At 36.9% G+C, this 20,464-nt stretch overlaps 1 protein-coding gene across 1 annotated transcript in view; it reads right to left on the bottom strand.

Moving 5' to 3' along the window:
- Positions 1 to 2,216: 2,216 nt before the first annotated feature.
- The window catches only part of igsf21a (immunoglobin superfamily, member 21a), a 122,028-nt gene continuing 103,780 nt past the window's right edge, over positions 2,217 to 20,464 (bottom strand). The window contains exons 6-10 of the mRNA XM_088005776.1: positions 16,257 to 16,356; position 16,221; positions 13,265 to 13,457; positions 8,495 to 8,533; positions 2,217 to 2,842 (exon numbers count right to left, since the gene is read on the bottom strand). Coding sequence (XP_087861902.1) covers positions 2,766 to 2,842; positions 8,495 to 8,533; positions 13,265 to 13,457; position 16,221; positions 16,257 to 16,356 — 410 coding nt within the window. The 3' untranslated portion in view covers positions 2,217 to 2,765. The remainder of the gene's footprint in view (positions 2,843 to 8,494; positions 8,534 to 13,264; positions 13,458 to 16,220; positions 16,222 to 16,256; positions 16,357 to 20,464) is intronic.

Raw genomic sequence — 20,464 nt, 5'->3', positions numbered from 1 at the left:
AGCAGTACCCTTGCCTAGTTAGTGGCCGAGTGTTGTTTTGCCATGGCTTTACTGACAAACCAGTTTGAGAAAAACAAATAATGACAAAACCCCGTAGCTAAAAGTTTACACACAGTTTCCATCTGTCCCTGACTACACCAGTAAACAGTGGCTAGGTGATTAAATAGAGCATCTTTCTTTGTATTTTTCAGAAACGATAATAAAGTCTTATACTGTATTTAAAAATGTCTGCTCAGTTTAGGTTTATCTATGCTAGGCTAGATATAATTGAGCAATTTCAAACATAATCAAAAAATGTGATTAACCACATTATTCATTTTAAAAGATTGCACTTTTAAAATGATTCAACATGACCATGTATGATCAAGATGATTTGCATATTCTAATGCATTTAGAAATTGATCCGCTTCTCCGTCTTCAGCGTAAAGTGAGTCATAAATGTAAAGAAAAATGCAGAACATTGCATACTGAACATAATTACAAACCAATAATAGTTTACAGTGGATGGACCAGGATCCACTGTGAACTCATTACTAATAAACAAGAAAACTAATCAAAGCTCTAAAGGGGCAGCATTTTGTATTTTCCACATTTTATTGATTGAACCAAAATTACCTTCAGTATTTATAAAAAAAATGCTCTTTATATGAAAAATAACTTCAAAGAAATTTGATGTCTTGATATTTGGCCTGTGTGTCTGAAGCCCCCTATCTTTCTCACACTCCACCTCCAGTAAGTCTTCACAGCAATTCTCCGTCACTGCGCCATTTGCAACTGTCCTTAAGAGAGTTGGACTGAGACGTAGTTTGTCTGATGAGCTCAGCAGACTCACCACCAGGTGTATGCTAATTGCTGCTGCTAGTCTGGTGGAACTCTGTGGGGAAGGCGTGGGGGAGGGGTGATCTCTGAGGAGGAAGTTTGGCTGGAGATTTCAGCTCCACAGAGGAGTCATGAAGAAATAGGCGCCACTTTGTATGAGCAAGAATCCCTGAATGGCCAACACAGGAGATTCAAAGATCCATAAATATGTATGACATAATTATGCTTTCAATGGGGGAATAACATTGTAGCATGATACAAAGCTAAAAAACATCAATTTCATATAATACCCCTCCACTTTAAAACTGCCTGTTACCTTAGCTACAGAGCCGTAAACTCCAGAAAACAGCAGTATTGAACTTTGAAAATATGACAAACAAAAAGATCTGTCTCACTAAGCGATTCATTAGTCATCTATGACCTGAAAAGCATAAAGAAAACATATGAGAATTTCATACAGTAAAACATCAAATCGGTTCTAAAACTATGGAAAAAAATTTTTCATAGATTTTTTTTTCCCCTATGAAAGCAAAAATTAAAACAATGCATTTGCATGGCCTAATTTTGTAGGATTATTAACAACAGGACATCAGCAATTTCTGTAACCTTTCAAGTATAGAATGCAACATGTGTATCAGAAAAATGTCAAACTCTTGCTCAACGGTAAGTAAAGCCAAGGCTTGTGAGTTTTATCATCTCTCCATTTTAATACAGGTGAAATGAAACAAATGCAACAACCCTGTTTACACAAGCTGCCTCTTGTGAGCTCCACCCTGGAATGGCGGCTAAAATGATCCTACTTGTACTGGTAATGTCTGGGGAAGAGTTACGCATTTTACACAATGTAGGTCACAAGTAAATAGCTGGGTTACAGGCTAGTGACAAAGAGCTGCGGTGCTGTCAGTTGCAACACATGAAAAGGAGAAAGAATCTTCAAAAGTCACATGCACCACAACCCCAAAACAGCAGACAAATGTTTTTTTTTGTTTTTTTTTCTCTATCCTTAGAAGAACAGCCAAATTCTTATAAAAAGCCTAAGTGACAAACAGAAATAATGTTCTTTCCTTCCTCTCAATCAAGAATTATATCTGAAAGTTGAATGAAGTACAAACAAAGGTGGAGAAGCATAAACTCCAACAATCTCAGCACCCATTCCTCACCGTCACCCATATAACTTCTTTAATTATTTTTCAGTATTTACACTGTAGTACACAAAATACACTCAAAAAAGAGATTTCTCCAGATTTCTCAATGCATTTAAATCTTCATGTACATTCCTAGCCATCAGAAAGAAAAAGTATATAGGCTATATATATATATATATATATATATATATATATATATATATATATATATATATATATATATATATATATATATATGAAAGTTCCCTCGGAGCATCTGGAGGTCTGTTCTCCCATCATTTTACAGCTTGTTGCTAATCTGGTCCATTCCAGGACATGTAACAGATGGGAGTGGTTGATAGGATGGTGCAGTCAAAGCCAGTTCCATTTGTCCACATTTCACAAAACACCAATAATATTGTGACTCATGAAAATAAAATCCAAATGCTTTTTTTCTTCTGTTTTAAATCATCAGATTTTTTTTTTTTAATCAACAGGCAGACTTGGGACAAGGAACAAAAAAAAAAGTAATAGGATGGAACTATATAGGAGGTGGTAACTGTGAAGTTCATCACATTGTTCTTTTTATATTATCTTGAATATAATTTTGTTATAAAACAAAGTACCATCACGTGGTGGCACTGATTCTTGTTTGACAGATGACAAGAGGGTCTGTTGATGACTGGAGTAGGCTTGCAGGATTGTGGAAGGTCTTTGAACTGTATGTATGTTTTTTTTCTGTGTGCATATTCAGATGTTGTGTTTTGTATGGGCAAAATGTGTGTCTATATTTGTGAGGGAGAGTGTCTTGAAGAAGCAGTTTCACGTCAGTCCCACTGTAACTGTGAGAACAAGTGCAAGCCACGTCAGTCCACGCTTTTCTGTGCGAGTGGCTTCATCTGCAAAAAAGGAAAGAAAAACCCCAACATGAATCAGACATTGATTTCCTCTTGATTTATAACAGCTCATGTTCATGACATTCAAATGCAACAAGATTAATTAAGAGAATGTAATTTACGACATCCTAGAACTCTATAGTGTGTAAGTTTCCATGATTTTCCCCTTGACTATTTAGCTAAACTCTGAAAAGCAGTTCTTGAATTATTTTATTTTTTTTGTCTATAATAATATGAACTGCCACATTCCTCTTAATAATTATCAGAAGCCAGAGTAGCTCAGCACTTTATTAAGTGCATGTCCATTAATTGACTTCAGTGGAGTATGCAGGAGCAGCAAAGAGCAGCAAATTCAAGCCATTTTAAAAGTGATGTCTATACTTTTCATGTTAAAATGACAGCATATCATATCCTGATACTGCTGACACACTTACAGTATTTGCATTTCCTCTTTAAATTTTTCCCATCAACACTTTTCAGCCCTGTTGTTTAATGATGCAACAACTTTTAGAGAAAAATTTATTTTAGATCTGGAAAAACACAGTAATTTTAACCTGAGCTCCAGATATAAGGTGAAGACTAAATACTAAAAAAACAACTTTAGTAGTAGACAAGTATGCTTTGGCTTGTGACCTCATCAGTTGGTACAAAACAGTTTGTGGTTAAATAAAAAAAAGCACAAAAAGTTATTTTCTATGAACATGAGCTACGGTTCATAGAAAAGAAAATGAACCAATCACACATTCACATGCAAACAGCTTTAGCAACCCCTACCTGCACTGTAATTTTAAATGTGGGCCTTGCATAAAATTGTCCCAAAATGTAAAATCATTAAACATCATTGTGATTTTCATCACAGAAGTCTGAAGCCTACTGTAGAAACCACAGTTTACAGGAAAACCAACAATATTAGTGAGAGAGAGGCTTCCCTGCCTGGGAAAAGAGAACCTGTGACACACTGAGGACCAGAAGGTTAAGACTTTTTCTTAAGCTAGGTTATGTGAAGGGTTAGTGGAAGGTTAACAGTTAACAGACCCCCAATTTTTGATTGGGGGTGGAGGCTCCTTTTTTTTCAGGAGTTCAAACTACTTAAAACTGACCCTGGTGCAATAATGATTATTTTATCAGGCAAATCGTTACAGCAATCAATCTCCTTCCATGTAACTTGAGAACAGTAACGCTGTATCTTAACAATACAGCGTTACTGTTAACAATGGTCTTTTGTGAAAACATAAAAGGGGAATACAACTGTAAACATATCTTTATGTCCTAGGGATGTAAATGTTTCTGGTTAATGTCTCTTAAAATTGCAATCTCAGACAAAACAGACGGTTAATTTGGCAGCAGTGTTCTAATAGTATGGGATTTAAGACTTAAAATATCTACAAAAAAACTCTCTTCATTAGTGATTGATTATACTGAAACATGTTGTAAAGTTTGTTTATATAAAAAAATATACAAATAAGTAATTCAAATGTAGAAAATTACCTAATAAAATCTAAATGAGGTCAAGTTGCATTAGTGTGGATTACTTATTCTTTACTGTAAACCAAAGATCAAATTGCATAGAATGATGTTATATAATATCATGATATCCATAATACACATAAATTAGAAATTAATTGTTGTGCATAAGAACTGTTTTTGTACACAATTCTGCTCCATAAACCATAGAGACACCAGTCAACAAGCTGCCATGATTTATTTTTATTTTATGTACCTTGCTAGGAGTACATCTGGAGAATAAAACTGATGAATAGTTTTGATTGCATCCATTTACAAAATTTATGATTGTCATTCTCTGTAAGAGACCGCAGTACAACCACTTTTGAGCGCAAAGAACTCTTATATAGAAAATGTCTTCTGAAGTGTCAATATTGCTTCATATATCAGTTGTCGCAGCATCAAGCTAAATGTTTTTGCAATTTACTTCACGTCATATCTTGCTGCGTGGAATGGGTGATATTTTTTACCCAGATTTTATTTTGTTTGTTTTGTTGATTTAAATCTGTATGATTGGTAAAGACCTTTCTTATTCCCTAAAGGATATCCTGCTTTGAAATGAAAGTTACTGCAGGAGAAAGATTGTTGCTGACTGTAGGTGTGTCTTTGTTGACATAAACTGTTTATTCAGATAGTGAAAGTCTATGGCTAAAGAACATTCACATGCACACTGAAGAGCTGGTGACGTAAAGGTGTGGCTGCACTTCATATGATCTGGTGGCTGTTAGACCTGGTAGTGAAAACGGATTAGTATGTCTGAGCAATGTGTTGAAACATTTTTTTCCTTTTAAGTTTAGACATAAAAAGTTGGATGGTCTTTGTAATTATGAGTGAAGCAAAAAAATAAAAAATACAAAATCAAAGTTCCAGCATCAGAGTGCACTCTTTTTTTATTCAAGTCATGAAACATTCAACAACAACTGGATCGCTGTAACGAGTACACTCTCTCATTAGGTAATGGGCTCATTCAAGCATGGGATCATCATCTGAGGTGCCCTTCCAGACTACAGTCATGGGGGGAAGTCACCCAGCCATTTGTTTTTCCTCATATGTTTGGCTCAGATCTTTCAGCATTTCTGCCAAATTGATTTTTCTCAGACCAGTGGGACGGATGTCTGCAGGAAGATGTTGAGCGATTGCTTTATGTGCATGACCTAAAATGCTAAAAGCAATATTTTCCTTTCTCTATGCTAAATAAAAACAATCCAGAGGAAGCTTATTATTTCTAACAGTGGCAAGGACCTGTACACTCGTAACCCCGGCACTCTGTTTCCTATTCCTAAAGTGTTCCAAAACAGGATAAGAATTTGAATTTTGCATACCACTGCTTTAAATGCAGATCACATGATGACAGCCTCCTGCTTGCAATGTGGCTTCTTTTTTTTGACTGAGAAAAAGCAACGTTTCTCTCCTGAGAGTTTGTTAAAAAATTAGGTTTTTTTACATTTACACGTCTGTCTCGGGCCTGACAACCTCACACATTTGGCACTCCAGCTAGACAAGGCTGATACAGTAATATTTGACAGAGAACAGGTCTTCAGTTTCCCTCATCTGATAAGTGCAGTTCATTGCCAAATAACGCAGTGTGATAAGCTGCATCACAGGGAGAAATACTGACAAAGATTAACAAACGCGGCCCGCAACACAAATAGCTGGTAAATGTTTTCTGTAACCTTCACCAACTCATTGTTGGTGGTTCTTCCCGTCAACCTGACAAGGATTTGGACATTCAGCCTTAATGCTCAGGCTTATGTACTGTAACCTCTTGGCGTCATGTTGTACATCCATTTGACTTGCATGCAAGACACCTGTGTATGCCCATTCTGACCTAATTCTGTCCTTGCTCTGACACACCTGTTCCCGTGGTTTCCATGGCATTTGCATTCTCAAATTTGCATGCCACAGATATGGCTTGCAGAGAAAGAGCAAAATGAAGATTAACTTGAAGCAACAGAGTTGGTGTGGGAAGCTAAAAAAAAAAAAATAAACAAGGTGATGTTTCTGAAATTGAAGATTGAGGTTGAGTAAAAAGCCCTTATTTTAATAAACTGTTTCCTGACTACTGCAGATCAGCCCAAAGACAACTCTGATCACTGTCTGCCTGGGATGCTTTTCCTGCTGCAGACTGGGACAAAGTTGGGCATTACATGCATGCACTGGAGCTTATACTGAAATAATTATAGCATAAAATTAATTTTTCAGTCCATTAGCAGCTCATTACATAAAAACAGAAGAAATAAAACAAAACAAAATATGCTAAATATTTTATTAATGCTTTGTTGCTTGTAAATTGCCAGAAGTCATGAATTCTACTTAACACATTCTGTTTAACAAAAAAAACATATTTAACATTAATTAGCAACTGTATTTTCATGTGGATTCATAAATGCATGTCCATGACCTTCTTTGTATTAATAGGTTTCTCATAATTATCATGAAGAATTGATTCGAGAGCAGAAGATGAGGTGGTTGTACGCCGCTGTACATCAAGTAGTGAAACCAAAGTTCAGCAATTCCATTATAAAACAAATATCACATCCTTGTTTTCTATTTGCTCATGATTTTACTAAATTTTATAATAACTGTTTAATTAGGTTGAAAGTTATACATATACTTGCCAACATGTCTGCAGTATATTGATAACAAAGTCCTTCTTTGTTATCAATAACATGTGATATAAGAGAAGTGTGTAATTACATCCAAATTAAAACTTTGCATATTTTACCATATTTCCATAAATCCAAAGTTAGAGTGGTGTAACTCAATCTAACAGTATTTAAAAAAAAACAATATTACATTGATACAGTTGTATCGCTTAAACTTGCCAAATTTTCTTGTTACAGGCAAATTGCTGTTTCCCTCAGAAAGGAATTAAAAATTTTGATATTCATACAGGCTGCAGTGGCTCACAATCCATGGCATGCTTAATAGTCTGATAAAATTTGGCTGGATTGTCTTTTTGGGCAAGATTACCATTGTGTGAACCAGCTCCTTGCAGTGAAACTGAGTGTGACCTGCTAGCCACAGAGCTGACTTGTAAAATAGACCCATTGTGATTCATTTCAGCGTTTCACATTTGACGTGATGAAAAAAGCATTCAAAACTCATTTCAGTATCTAATTAGCCTTGCAACACTTTTTGAAAATGTGCATGTCTACCTGGATATCCTGCTTTCATAGCGGCTGAGGGAGCCCAGAATCTATAGCCGCCTAACAAGTGTCGACTGCACAGTCATTTCACAAATAAATGAATGTAGATTACATGCTTTCTGACTGAAGACAAAAATCTTGCCTTGAGTGGGTTTTACAGTGTAGCTGAGATGTGGGTGGAAATGAGCTTTACTAATCTAGATGAGCCATTAAAGAGTCTTTTGTTAAAGTTCACTCAGTTTTTCTTACTACTGTATCACAGCTCTGATTGCTATATAGGGTCGCACTCTAATTTCTGTCTTGGTGAGTTGTGAACCACTTCATGCTTCAGAGGCCCATCTGATAAGGCTCAAAACTCTGGTTACTTTGCCAAAGCTGAATGTTTTTCACACTAAAGTATGATCTACACTCCTCTTAAGGTCTGAGTGAGTGAAAATCTGCATCAAATCAGAGACTCTGAGCTAAGAGGAGAAGCAGAAAAAAACACTGATGGAAAGGAATAAAGAATAAGAGAAAAAAAGTGAAATGTTGACAATGGGGAATGAACCAAAAAATGGTTGAAGCAGCAAGATATATTGTAGAATGAAACTGGGCGAACAAAAGTGAGCACATTTTAGAGTGGAAAAGGAAAGACAGAAAGATTGCAGTGTGAGGCGGAGGGAAAGACAGCAAAATTAGAGGGATGGAGAGTCTGTTGTCACATCGCTGTGGCTTCTCTGCAGAATCCTTCACTTTACATATGATAATCTGAGAAGCCAGAAACGAGCCCCCCACTGCACATATGAAACACAGATAATCTTGCACTTTTTCAACAGTGATGTGCCTGGCTAGTCACTGAAGTGGTATCCACTTGTGAACACCGTCATAGCTTAATTCTGTCTGAACTGCTCACAAAGACTTTACACAAGGTGAATCACTTCATACATTGTACTTATGCTATGCTGCACTCCATACATTAACACCACACACTCAAGTTTGTTATCCTAAGAGCTGAAATACTTACTGTTGGGATTCTGCGTGTTTTTCATCATGCTCGGATTTTCTGTTGGGGAAAAAGAGATGAGACAATGAAATGCTGCAGTTGCTATAGAGATGATGAGTACTTTAGTGAAAAGAAGAATGAAATTATTAGAAAAAAAATATGTAACTAAGAAAGAAAGAAGGAAAAAAAATGCATTCTCTGACAAAGCTTGCATTTCTCTAATGGAGCTGAATTCCAAAGTTATCAAAGTGCACAATAAATGGCACGTCCCCGATAAGAAAGACCGAAGCTTGTTAATGGACCTGGGAACACAAAGCACTGCAACAGAACAACCAGAACACTTTTCAAGAAGCAGTAAGAGCAGTGAACAGCAGCTAAGGGCCAGCAGGTATGGGTAAGAGATTTGGAGCCTCTACATTTAATAGACTGCATCAACATCTCTGACAATGTGTTCTCAATGTTCTCACAGGGATAAAGTAATTGCAAAGGAGGCAGCGGGAGGGTTTGCAGAGTGTTAGTAACCACTCTAGGGCTGAAACGATTCCTCGAATGATTCGAGTACCTCGATTACTAAAATTCCTCGAGGAAAATTTACCTGCCTCGAAGCTTCGTTAATTTATGTTTTATTAGTTAGCGCACCGTGTTCCGGCCGGGACTTCATTTGCGTTGCGCGGAGCTCTCACTTCCGCCTCTGAGTTGTTGACAAAAGCTAAGTCTCAGCGGCATAAAGTCCAATCTTCAAGATTGGCCCGTGGGGATTTTATTGATTGATGATAATGCCCGACTTTTTATCGTTTTTGGGGAACCAATAAGCATCCTTAACATGACTGGGGGAATGCCTGGAGTACGGCAGCATTTCTCCTCCGGAGCTGCTGGTTGAAAGCGAACGGCGGGAAGAGCGCTGAGGTGAGCGGATAGCCTGAACAGGGCGGGCGGCTGAGTAGCTGATGCTTACCGTGTAAATGTAGCTTTACCGACGAACCGCACAATAAATTTCATATCCCGGTCTGAAGAAACGGGTGGCGGAGCGCATCGTACATGGCTGGTAGATGAGTTTCTGAGTGTGACCAGTGAAGGTGTCGTAAATATCCCGTATTGCTTCCCCCCGTGTTCGTCCCCCGGTCTAACGGTTCGTCAGTCCGCTGGTCTATTTCCTCCCCTCCACCCCATGTTCGTTCATTCGCCCTCTCTTCCCACTCCAGGCGGCATTTCCCGTATTTTCAAACCCAAAGCGTGACAGGTTAGGTGGCAAGGTGCGTTTAATTAATCTATTAAACTCACTGAAGATGAATACATAAACTAAAAGCTGGATTGTAGACATTTTTTATAAGCATATTTGTGAGCCTGCCTCTTTGTTATTAAATTCAATATAATTTCAGATTTTTCTATAACTTTTCTTCTGGTTAACTTAGAAAGTGAGCTATTATTGTTACAGGTTAGTTTTCTAAACTAAAAAAAGCAACTGTTAGGGATGCTCAAATATGAAAAATTGGACTGATATTGATATCTGATAGTAACACCGGTATTATGCCAGATTTACCAATATTTCATTTTATAATTTTTTTTATCCGATTACTCGATTAATCGTAAGAATAATCGATAGATTACTCGATTACTAAAATATTCGTTTACAACAGCCCTAAACCACTCTTTAATTCCCTTCTGCGAGCTATTTTTGGATGTTTAACTTTGCATATAAGTAGATGGAAGGTACATGTAAAGCACAACGTGAAACTGCTCTGGTCTCACTGGAGCCACACAAACACAAAATTAATGTGTCCACTCTGTGTGCACCCATGTGCTTACCACACCCAGCAAATTTGCTTAAGTATACATATCTGTGTGGGCTTCTTCATCTAAGTACAGTTTATCTTTTGTTTGCCGCTGCCAGACTATATTTGTCTGACTCCTTTTACAATTATGTAAGACCATATTACCACTCGGAGTGGTGAAAGACTTAATATGTTAATTCAGCTTGCAGGTACAGGTAGGGAGCCAACAGATATATATATATATATATATATATATATATATATATATATATATATATATATATATATATATATATATATATATGTATATATATATAATTTTTTTTTTGATTGCATATATTGAAGACCTGGCAAAGAAAACAAATTCCCAAAACATCTCTTCAACCCCAGGGGAGAGAGGAATGTCTCATTTTAAGACCTCAGGGATTGTGCCAAGGTCACTTAATCACCATTTACTTCCCCTAAGCGTGAGTGGAAGCAATCTACAAGGAGCAGACAGACAGATGGGCCATACTATGCACGTAGCCAATGACACTGGATGATGCATCAGGGTGTTAAATAGACTGTAGTGCTCTTCCTAGCAAAATGCCTTCTTAAAGTGGCTCTTTACCTTTTAAAGTGTGTGCTTATTAGACTTGCTCAGTAATTTCTGAATTTGCAAGATACTTCAAATTTTGTTCAAATAAGTGTCTTACACTGTAAGAGAATGAAAATGGATACACCCTGTTTTCCAACAAGTCTTGAAACATTGAAAAGTTAATTTATTTCAGTAATTTAATTTAAAAAAGCAAAACTCATATATTAGGTAGATTTGACACAGGACAGGAATTTATTACATGTTTTAATAATTATGAGTAAGACTCAATGAAAGTCCTGAAAAAAAATTGAATATTAAATAAAACCAATAAAATTGACTTTAATTTTGAAATGATAACTTGTTGAGAAGTACCTCTATCTACTGTAGGGCTACATCTGAATGAATTATTGCTTCATTGCAGAGGGGCATAGCTGTGACACAGCTGAGGTGTTTTTAGGGAGCCCACTCTGAATGTTCAGCAGTTTGGGAGCTCAAGAGGTTGTCTCTCACAACCTCTTGAGATGATTTCCAAATGAAATGCAACATTTACTTTCAACTGAAAAGATTACTTTTGACCACAGAGCAACTTGCCACTCTTTTTTTCCTCTTCCTTTTATGTCCAAGTCAGACGCTTCCAAAATTGTTTAGGAGTGGCATAAGACAAGGATTTACGACAGTGGTGGCCCTTGTTCTGGGTATGTGTAGTGGCTGCTGAAGCACAGACTCCGTCGCTCCTACCTTGTCAGTCTGTCCCAACCTCTTGATCATGCCTTGTTTTGTAATCCTCTCCAGGCTGTTGCTACCCCTGTTGCTCATTCACCTTTTACTGCTTGGACACAGCAGGTTGTGAACAGCCTGTTTCTTTAGCAATAATGTTTTTGTGGCGTACTCTCCATATGGAGGATATCAACGACTATAAGCTGGACAACTATCAACAGTCAGCATTATTTCTCATAATTGTGTGTGATAACATGGCAATGGCAGCTATTTTATATTAAATCTGTTTTTACCCGTCTTACGAGATACTGCCCATAAAACTGAAGATATGTTTTGTCTATTTTTGCATTAAGTAAGCCACCATCATCCAAATTCTCAAATATTAGCATCTGACATTCGTAATTGCGAATCCATACATTTAATGAGATTTTATTTATATATATATATTTATTTTTTATTTTACTTTTTTATTACATAGTTTCATTGAGCATAACAAAACAACTGTGAAACCATAAAATACATATTTACCTAGCTGATGAGTAAACCTTGACAGCTTTATTCATTTGAGCTTTCAAAGTCCTCTATCATGCGACAGCTTTCGATGACTCTATTCAAAGCGACAGTGCTGTAACTGAACTGCAGTTGCATCAGAAATACAAGAGCAGCTGATACCGTGGGAGTGTTGAAATATATCAATGCTACATACAGTAATAGCTCAAGGAGAAAATGCAAAGTTTTATTAATAAACTGATGATGGACTTTACAATATTTTGTCTATGAAGCCAAGAGTGAAGACGGAAGGTCCTTCACATTCAAAATGGCTATAAAAATATTTTTAAAATTGCTGGCTAATGCAAAATGTCCTCTGCCTTAACACTCAGCTCTGGTTTTGGTATCGCAGTGCAGCAATTTAAATCAACCGCAATCAAGGTGATCGTGACTAATCGGGTGACTTTTAAGGAGAAGTGTGTCATGTTTCAACATAACACCAATGTGTCAAAGTAACACCGGCGTGACAGCAAGTAATGGCAGAACATATCTGATTGAAATTCTGTGTGGGAAAGGGCACAAAATAGCAAAGCCTGCTCTCCAAGAGTACCCAGAGCAAACATTACCCAAGAAGAAAGAGCTCCCATGTTAGCACAGGCACGTCAAATACATCGAAATTTAGAGCAATACACAAACTTAGCCCTCGCGTTGAAGAAAGTGTTTTTGCACCACTATCAGCAACAAATGTTCTTTGAATTTTGTCACAAGCATTTGATGCCAAGGGTGTTTTCTGGCATTGGATAAAGTACAGATCTACGCATGTCATTAGTGACAGTTAGAAAATCCTTTGGAGAAAATAAGTGCTCCAAAGAACATGTCTGTATGTTTGATCCAATTTAAAAGACAATCTCTTATTAATCACACACTTAGTCGCATCAATGATTTATATCTTAATGTGGTCACATGGATTTCAAATTAAATAAGTATTTATCAAAATTACTGTACATAAAGCAAAATGAAATAGGAAAATTATAAACTTATGTTTAATTTAACTGTATAATTGTACAATTGTAGATCATTCTTGTGGATGCAAATCAAATAAATGTTTATACTTTATTATGTCAAATAGCTAAAAAAAAAAAAAAAAGGAATGGAATTGCAATTACAATTTAAGTGCTAGTGCGGCAAATCCTTCAAACTACGGCTGAATTGTGTTGCAGACATAAATTTACTTACCAAAAACTATGAGACGAGTGTGTGTGTCTGTAGAACCCAAAGGATTCTGGGCTGTGCAGCGATACATGGAGCCATTGAGCTCTGCCGGCACTCTCTCCAGAATCAGCTCTCTCCCCTCACGCTCGGCACTGCCATCCAGTAGGCGGCCTCCCACCCGTGTCCAGGTGAAGAGTGGCTCAGGAAATACTTCATTCTACCAACACCCATTGGGGGATTGAGACAGAAAAGAGGGGAAAAGAGAAGAAAGAAGACAATGAAAGTTCAAGGCAGCTCAGACATAGACTGTGGGTCTCATCCGAGCGATTAAAGGCAAAGCGCACATGAATTATACAGGTTCCAATTTCCCCCTAATGCCATGGCAAGTTAACAACATGCATTAATAATCAACACTTAACTTTACAACAGCTTTACGCAGATCCTCTTTGTGCTACAGTTGACCATTTTACAAAGTTAGCAGGAGCAGTTTTTTTTTTTAAATTGAGCCTTACTGCAGAGATATTTAAACCCACAATCAGCGTATTTACCTTTCTGTCACAATACAGCAGCACAGCATATATTTACATAAGGTATTTGTGGATTCTGTGTTGGTGTGTTCATCATTAGCGTACATCAAAAATATAAATCATCACATCTTTATTGTATATAACATTTCAAATAAACTTCTGCACATGTCTACAAAGAAACTTAATTCACCCATCCATACTAACAGGTTGTATGGGCTAACCCTAACCCCTGCTATCTACTTGGCAATGCTCTGACTCTTCCTCTTTTGAGTTAATGTTAACATTGTCACAACCTGCTGGCCTATTCCAGGGATTACAGAATTTCAGACATATTAAGTTAACCATTTTATTTTATTTTATTTTCAAAAATGAAGAAAAATAGCTTACAAGGTTCATCACCAAGAAGCTGGTAAGGGAGCCTTTTGTGTTATCTGAAAGGCAGAAGCCAAACTTATCAGTCTTTGCACGTAGCTCTATCTACTTGTGAAATTCTAAAACCCACGTCCAGTGAAGGATAAGGGAAATTTTCTTCTTGATCAGTCTGCATCCGTTAATGCCAGGCTGCTGAAGGTCCTGACTGGCTTCGTTTCATGGCCGAGCCTGTTTGTTATAACCAATCTTAACTCTGCTCAAAGAGACGCTTTAAAAGAATCCCAAGGTCACTGAGCAAACACAAACACATGTATAAACATGTGCAGCCAATAGCTCAGTGCTCTAAACCAACAACAATATAGAATATTAATTTGTTCTCATAAAATAAAGAATATAAATCAAACATGACATCTGACTTGTGATTGCTGAGCAGTGTCTGGGAAGGAGATTTGTGCTCTGGGTCATTGGTGTGTTCTATTTAAGGATTAGTCCTATTTTCTTCACCTGACTGGGTCTGGGTGCCTGGTTTTGGTGTGACATTACTGTCAAACAGACCATCACTATCCCCAGGCTAGTCTCACCAGGGGCATAGCTCTATTTAGCAGGCTATGATAGAGGGACAAAGTCAATTTAGGATTATGCAGCAGTAACAAACATATCATGGAGACTTGGATTGGTGCTTTGTTTGTGATCCTTAAACACATTAAACAGGTCACAGTCACTCATATTAAGTTGTTTTCCTCTTTAGATTAGGTTTATTACATAAGGTTTTATAGAGAGCAAATCACAAAATACAGTGAATAAAGTAATTTAATGACATGTCAGTATTTGGCTTATGGCAAAAAAAAAATGAGGTTCACAATTTTTATTTTTTTATTCACACATAATAGGAATTAGAGCTGGGTATTGAGAACCTCACAATTCAATTAAATGTTGATTATTTGGGTGATTTGATTAAATCCTGCTTCAAATACTTCAATTTTAAATTAGTAACACACAGCATATATTTCATTGGCATACCTTTTTTTTTTCTTCTTCCTGCCCATATGAACAGCCATTATACACATTATATAAACATATACATTAACATTATAGAGAAGCAACATATCTGAAAATAAAACAGTAACTTAAAATACAATTGAGTTGTATGTAAACATAATCTTAGTGGAACGTGATATAATTTTTTTAATCATCATTTTAAGCATATTTGAACAATACTGCCATTCTGACCCAAACTGGAGGCAATCCACACCAAACCAACAATAAACTCAAAGAGATGACGACAACTTCACATCAGTGTTTTATGCAACACCAAGCTGATGTAGCGTGCTGCACCAATCAGGCTGTCCAAAGGACATGCAGCATCACCGGCCATTCTCTGTGGAAATGTAGCAAGCAGTACACGTAGCTATGGAATCTCAAACATTCTTGAACACACGGTTCTCAAAAGTGTTGCTCTTCATGGTGAATCCACTGGCCGGTGGATCTGGTGAGCGATGAATGATAGTGAAAGCAACCGTTTTCCGTCATTCTTGGTTAACCCAATACACAAGACACGACATCAGCGACGGCGACAAAATTTGAACACTTTTCCACTTTTGTGTGTATCATCGCTTTTACGTGTGTGCAAATTTCAGCATTTGCTTGGCTGGAGAAGCGCGAGCGACCGTCACCCCATTGCGCATGTTCCAAAGAGAATGAATGGAGAGGGAGCGACGTCGCCTGTACCAAGCCCATTAGACTATTAAAATGGAAGAGAATAACTGAAACCCTTTTTTTCCATCCAAGTCTTTCAGACTGCTTGTCATTTATTACACGTCTCACCGTCTGAGGGGCTCAGAAAGATTTAAGGCACTTCTGTTTGGCTTCAGAGATGATGCAAACAGTTTGATATAAATACAATGTTTGTCTTCATAATCAAGAATACTGAAATGATAAAATTAAAATTTGAAACCCAATTTTGTAAAAGTGAATATTTTATGAGCATACATAAACATCAGAATGAAAAATCATGTCTATGCTCAGATTTTTGACTCCCAAATCTGAAATCTGAATAGACCTTTCTGTGAATGTGCAAAAACACTTGCCTACACTAAATCCGTCCATTTCTGTAAAACCCCTGGAAGCCTACCTGGAATCCTTGTACAGAGATGCGCACTGTGTCCCCAACCTTTGCCCTAGTGGGGGTCATGAAGAGTTTAGGACCCTTAGGAGAAGCTGAAAGGAAAAAAGGAGACACACACAAGACAAAGGTTATTGTACTGAGCATGGAGAACAAATCCTGCTGGACACCTGTTTTGACGTCGAGGGAGAGCGACAAATACAATTTCCTGTCAATTAAGGTCACAGAGCGAGAGGCCAGGGACCTGCAGGTTCTTTCATCCAAAGGACTATGCTGGATTTATTCCCTTTTGGAGAGAAAGAGAACTAAATTGGGTAGATACTCATTACTGGAAAAGAATGAGAGTGCAAGGGGTGGAGTATGGAGGCAGCGAGATAAGAGGTACTCAGAGAGTTAATTCCCTTGTCTTGGTGTGGACAGCGGACCGCGCAAGGCTTTCATTTCCACCTCCTAAAACAATAGGGTGCAGCAGAAAAAGGAACAAACAGATTCCAGTATTATAATAATAATTATGAGGGGATTTACTGCTTATGCAAAAGGTTTTGAAGTTGGCTGTATGATTTCCATTAATTTTTAAAATAGAATTTGACTTTACAGCCTCTAAATTGCATGCTATGTGGCATCAGGCTATAAATACGTACTACGTGATTTATAATGATTAAGAATCCCCCTAAAGATACCTACGTCACATGCACTCTGGTTCCAGTATGTTAAATCAGTGAACCAAGGGACACATGCAATAAGAACCAAACTAAGGACATCCAACCAGTAATGCATGGAAGCCTACATCTGGAGTTCTGCAGTCAAGCTGCTGTAACACTGTTTCCTATCTTGCCATGTAGTCTGGCATACTAAAGACATGTGTTCTGAAGGTGTAAATGTGAGGAAAAAAATGAATATTTGAAGCAGTGGGATGCATGGCATATGAGAGCTGCACCACTGGTTGACGAATAAAAATGCACAAGATAACAAAAATGTTCTATTATTCTTGTAATAAACTGCTAATTACAGATAATTTATCAATGATTCTGGTCAGTAATTTACATGCACTCATCATGGGTACGGATATCATGATAATTTGGCCTATTATTTTAACAATTCTTTTTTTTGAGGTGGAAAGATAATTCAATTCACACATATATATATATATATATATATATATATATATATATATATATATATAAAATGTATTCTCTTATATAATGTATTCTCTTCATAAATCATCATTTTAAGCATATCTGAACATATAACATTTCCATAGTAGGGTGGATCTCTTCATTTCAATAGATATGGAAAAATGTCTATTTTAGATATAAAAACATTTGTTTTTTTCATACCTATTGAAAAAAAATAGATATAAATAAAAACCTACAAAACATTCACTTTCAGCTGTTGTAGGACTTATGTAAAAAATAAGCAAAAAAAAAAAACAAAACAAAAAAACAATATGGCAATTCAATCACAGACATCATGTGGTTACTGTGACTTAGCTTATTATTCAATATCTTGCCAAAGATGAATGGGATTTCACAAGCTAAAATTGCCGTGGCGGTGGGAAGCACTATCTTTCCTCCTCCTACACACTAACAGAAAGGTATTTTTAAATACTGGTGTCACGCAGTCACAGAGCTTGCAAGGCATATGGCCGGTAGATGATGGCCAATTTCTGGGATTTGCTCCAGCAGTGACAGTTGGTATCCTACGTCACTGACTTTGATTACGGCAGCATGAGTATGATGGACAGAGTCTCTCTTGGGTGAGGACACCACAAGGGAAATGAGCCACGGTCCAATGACACCACCTCCTAAGGCTCAAATTCTTCCCCTTACAAACGAGAACTGTTTTCACTTGAGGAGAGGTCGAAGAACAAACATGCCTCCCGGAAAAACAACTGTGCACCCTGTATCAGGTGTGCTGTGGCGCCAAGGCAGAACATCAACAGGTCCGCCCAGCTGTACAACAGACTTAGGGAAACCTGTTGTGTTAGCTGGGTGACTGGATCTGTTGAGAAAGAGGAGCCAGGGAGGCAGGCAAAGACGTTTAAAAGGCCAGGCCAACTGTTGGATAACTCATTAAATCAAGTTCTACGTTATTTCAGCGGCAGACTCAACAAATGTGCTATTTTTAGAATCCCAGCAGGAATATAAAGTATACTGGTGAAGGTAAAGATAATCTGTACAACAACCTAAATTCAAATCTTCAAAGTGTACTTAGCAAACATTTAAATTCAGCAGATAAGTGAACTGTCTTTCATGCACAAACAGATACACATGCACACACACACCGACTAAGACTGGACATCTGCTGTTTGACTTTCTGACTGAGGTGTGAAGGTGGCTGATCTCCTTTTGCCTCTGCTCAGTGTAGGAAAACTGGATTCATTCGCATCTTCAAATAATGAATAATAATTATTCATTATTTGATAATGAATAATAAACACCATCATTCTCTCCAATCCAAAAACAAATGCTGTTATTTTTATTTATTTTATTTCAATTATCAAGCTTCAATGTTCATGAATGTGTAGGGTTTTTTTTACAGATTACGAAAGCCCACCACCTGCTCTAGTAATATTTGCATGCAGGGCAGAGAGTGGTTCATGAATATGCATGGGACATGACATAACATTGGTCAAGTGTCAGGCTGTCACTCAGTCTCCTAAGGCAATATTAAATTTCTGAAAGAGTTATTACTTATGAGCTCTGCAAAGATCTCACATTCATTTCCTGACCACACTTACACACACCTGAGGGAAACAACTGGGTGTGTGTTTCAGTCAATTATCCTTTTAGAGCACTGAAATACAAATTAATGGGATATGGTAGCAAAACTAATCCTAATGTGACTCATTCCACATACAGTAATAATGATTGTTACCAAATATTGAAACTACCCAAAAAAATGATCCAGTTTGTCTTTAATCAATATCATCGTCACAATGAACATGATTAAAAATGTTACTGCCTCTGAAACAAAGGAAAGAAAACATCTTAGTTTCAAGATGGATCAAGTCCAAAGCAGGTTGGCTAACAATTTGAATTTTAAGTGAGCTCTAATTAGAATCAACAAATGCACCTTTTTGTGTTTTCTCCTCTTTAGATGTTAGGATTAAAGAGCAATGCCAAGTGATTCTGCTTCCAGCTCTTCGAAAGATCAAAGGTAGTAACACATTAATTACCTCGGTTGGAAAAGAAGCTTTTCAAAATATTAGCACCTTTGACATTTGGCAATAATTTCACAAAACTCATTCATTGTGTCATCCTTTTTTATCAGAACCTTGTGAAAAAGGCAGAAAGCAGTTATAATCTACACTGCCATATTTCATCTCGACTTGACAGCTGATTTCATTGTACCTTCAAATAATGCAGTTATCTCTCTCTCGCATGGGCAGCAGAATACTCCTATTACTTTGATATATGCAGACAGTACCTAGCAAGTTTTAGGACAATTTTTATGGAATGTGATATTTCAAATTGATGACACCAATCTATTCATGAAATAGTTTCAACACTTTTTGTTGTAGTTCTGATGTTCTAAAAACAGGATGAGGGCAGAAACTACAGCAACCAGCATGTTTATGCTAGTGAGACACTGTTTCTACAATGACAGAGGACCTCTCCGTTTTATTTTTGTTTATTTATCTTTTTAATGGAAATTTGTTTATATTTTTAACTAATTTTAGTAATAAAAGAATAGGCTTCTGCTTCAGGGGAAAGACTAAAAATAAGCTCCACCTAATCTGGCTCTCGTTATTATTTGATTTTAACACAACTCTTTTTCTGACATCAACTTTTTTGATTGCCACACTTAGATTTGTTTTCAGGCAGCATGGATATTTTTATGGTTGTTTGTGTCTTTATCCAATCTGCTCACTCAGCAACTGCTTGAGACAGAAGGTATCCTCTCTTGTTGTAAGTGTAAAACAAAGAAAATTAGGAATAAATTGTTATTAATATTAATAACAAATATTATTAATTAATAACTGCAGTCACAGTTGTTGGCATTATTCCTGTTAATATAGTACAACCCTCCTTGCCAACAGAATAGCACTTTGAATGGTAAATTACATTTAATTAGATTATATTAGTCACTTTTTCAGAATTCATTTTTAACTAAACTGGATTATGATTTTTGTGACTAATCAACAAAAATGTTTCAGAAAAAATACAGGTCTTAAAATTAGCAGAGTTCCATGTCAAGTCT

The sequence above is a fragment of the Poecilia mexicana genome, unplaced genomic scaffold, assembly GCF_051168715.1.
Source record: "Poecilia mexicana isolate PSO_F unplaced genomic scaffold, ASM5116871v1 scaffold_5, whole genome shotgun sequence".
Classification (NCBI taxonomy): domain Eukaryota; kingdom Metazoa; phylum Chordata; class Actinopteri; order Cyprinodontiformes; family Poeciliidae; genus Poecilia; species Poecilia mexicana.
This window is presented reverse-complemented; position numbering and strand designations above follow the sequence as displayed.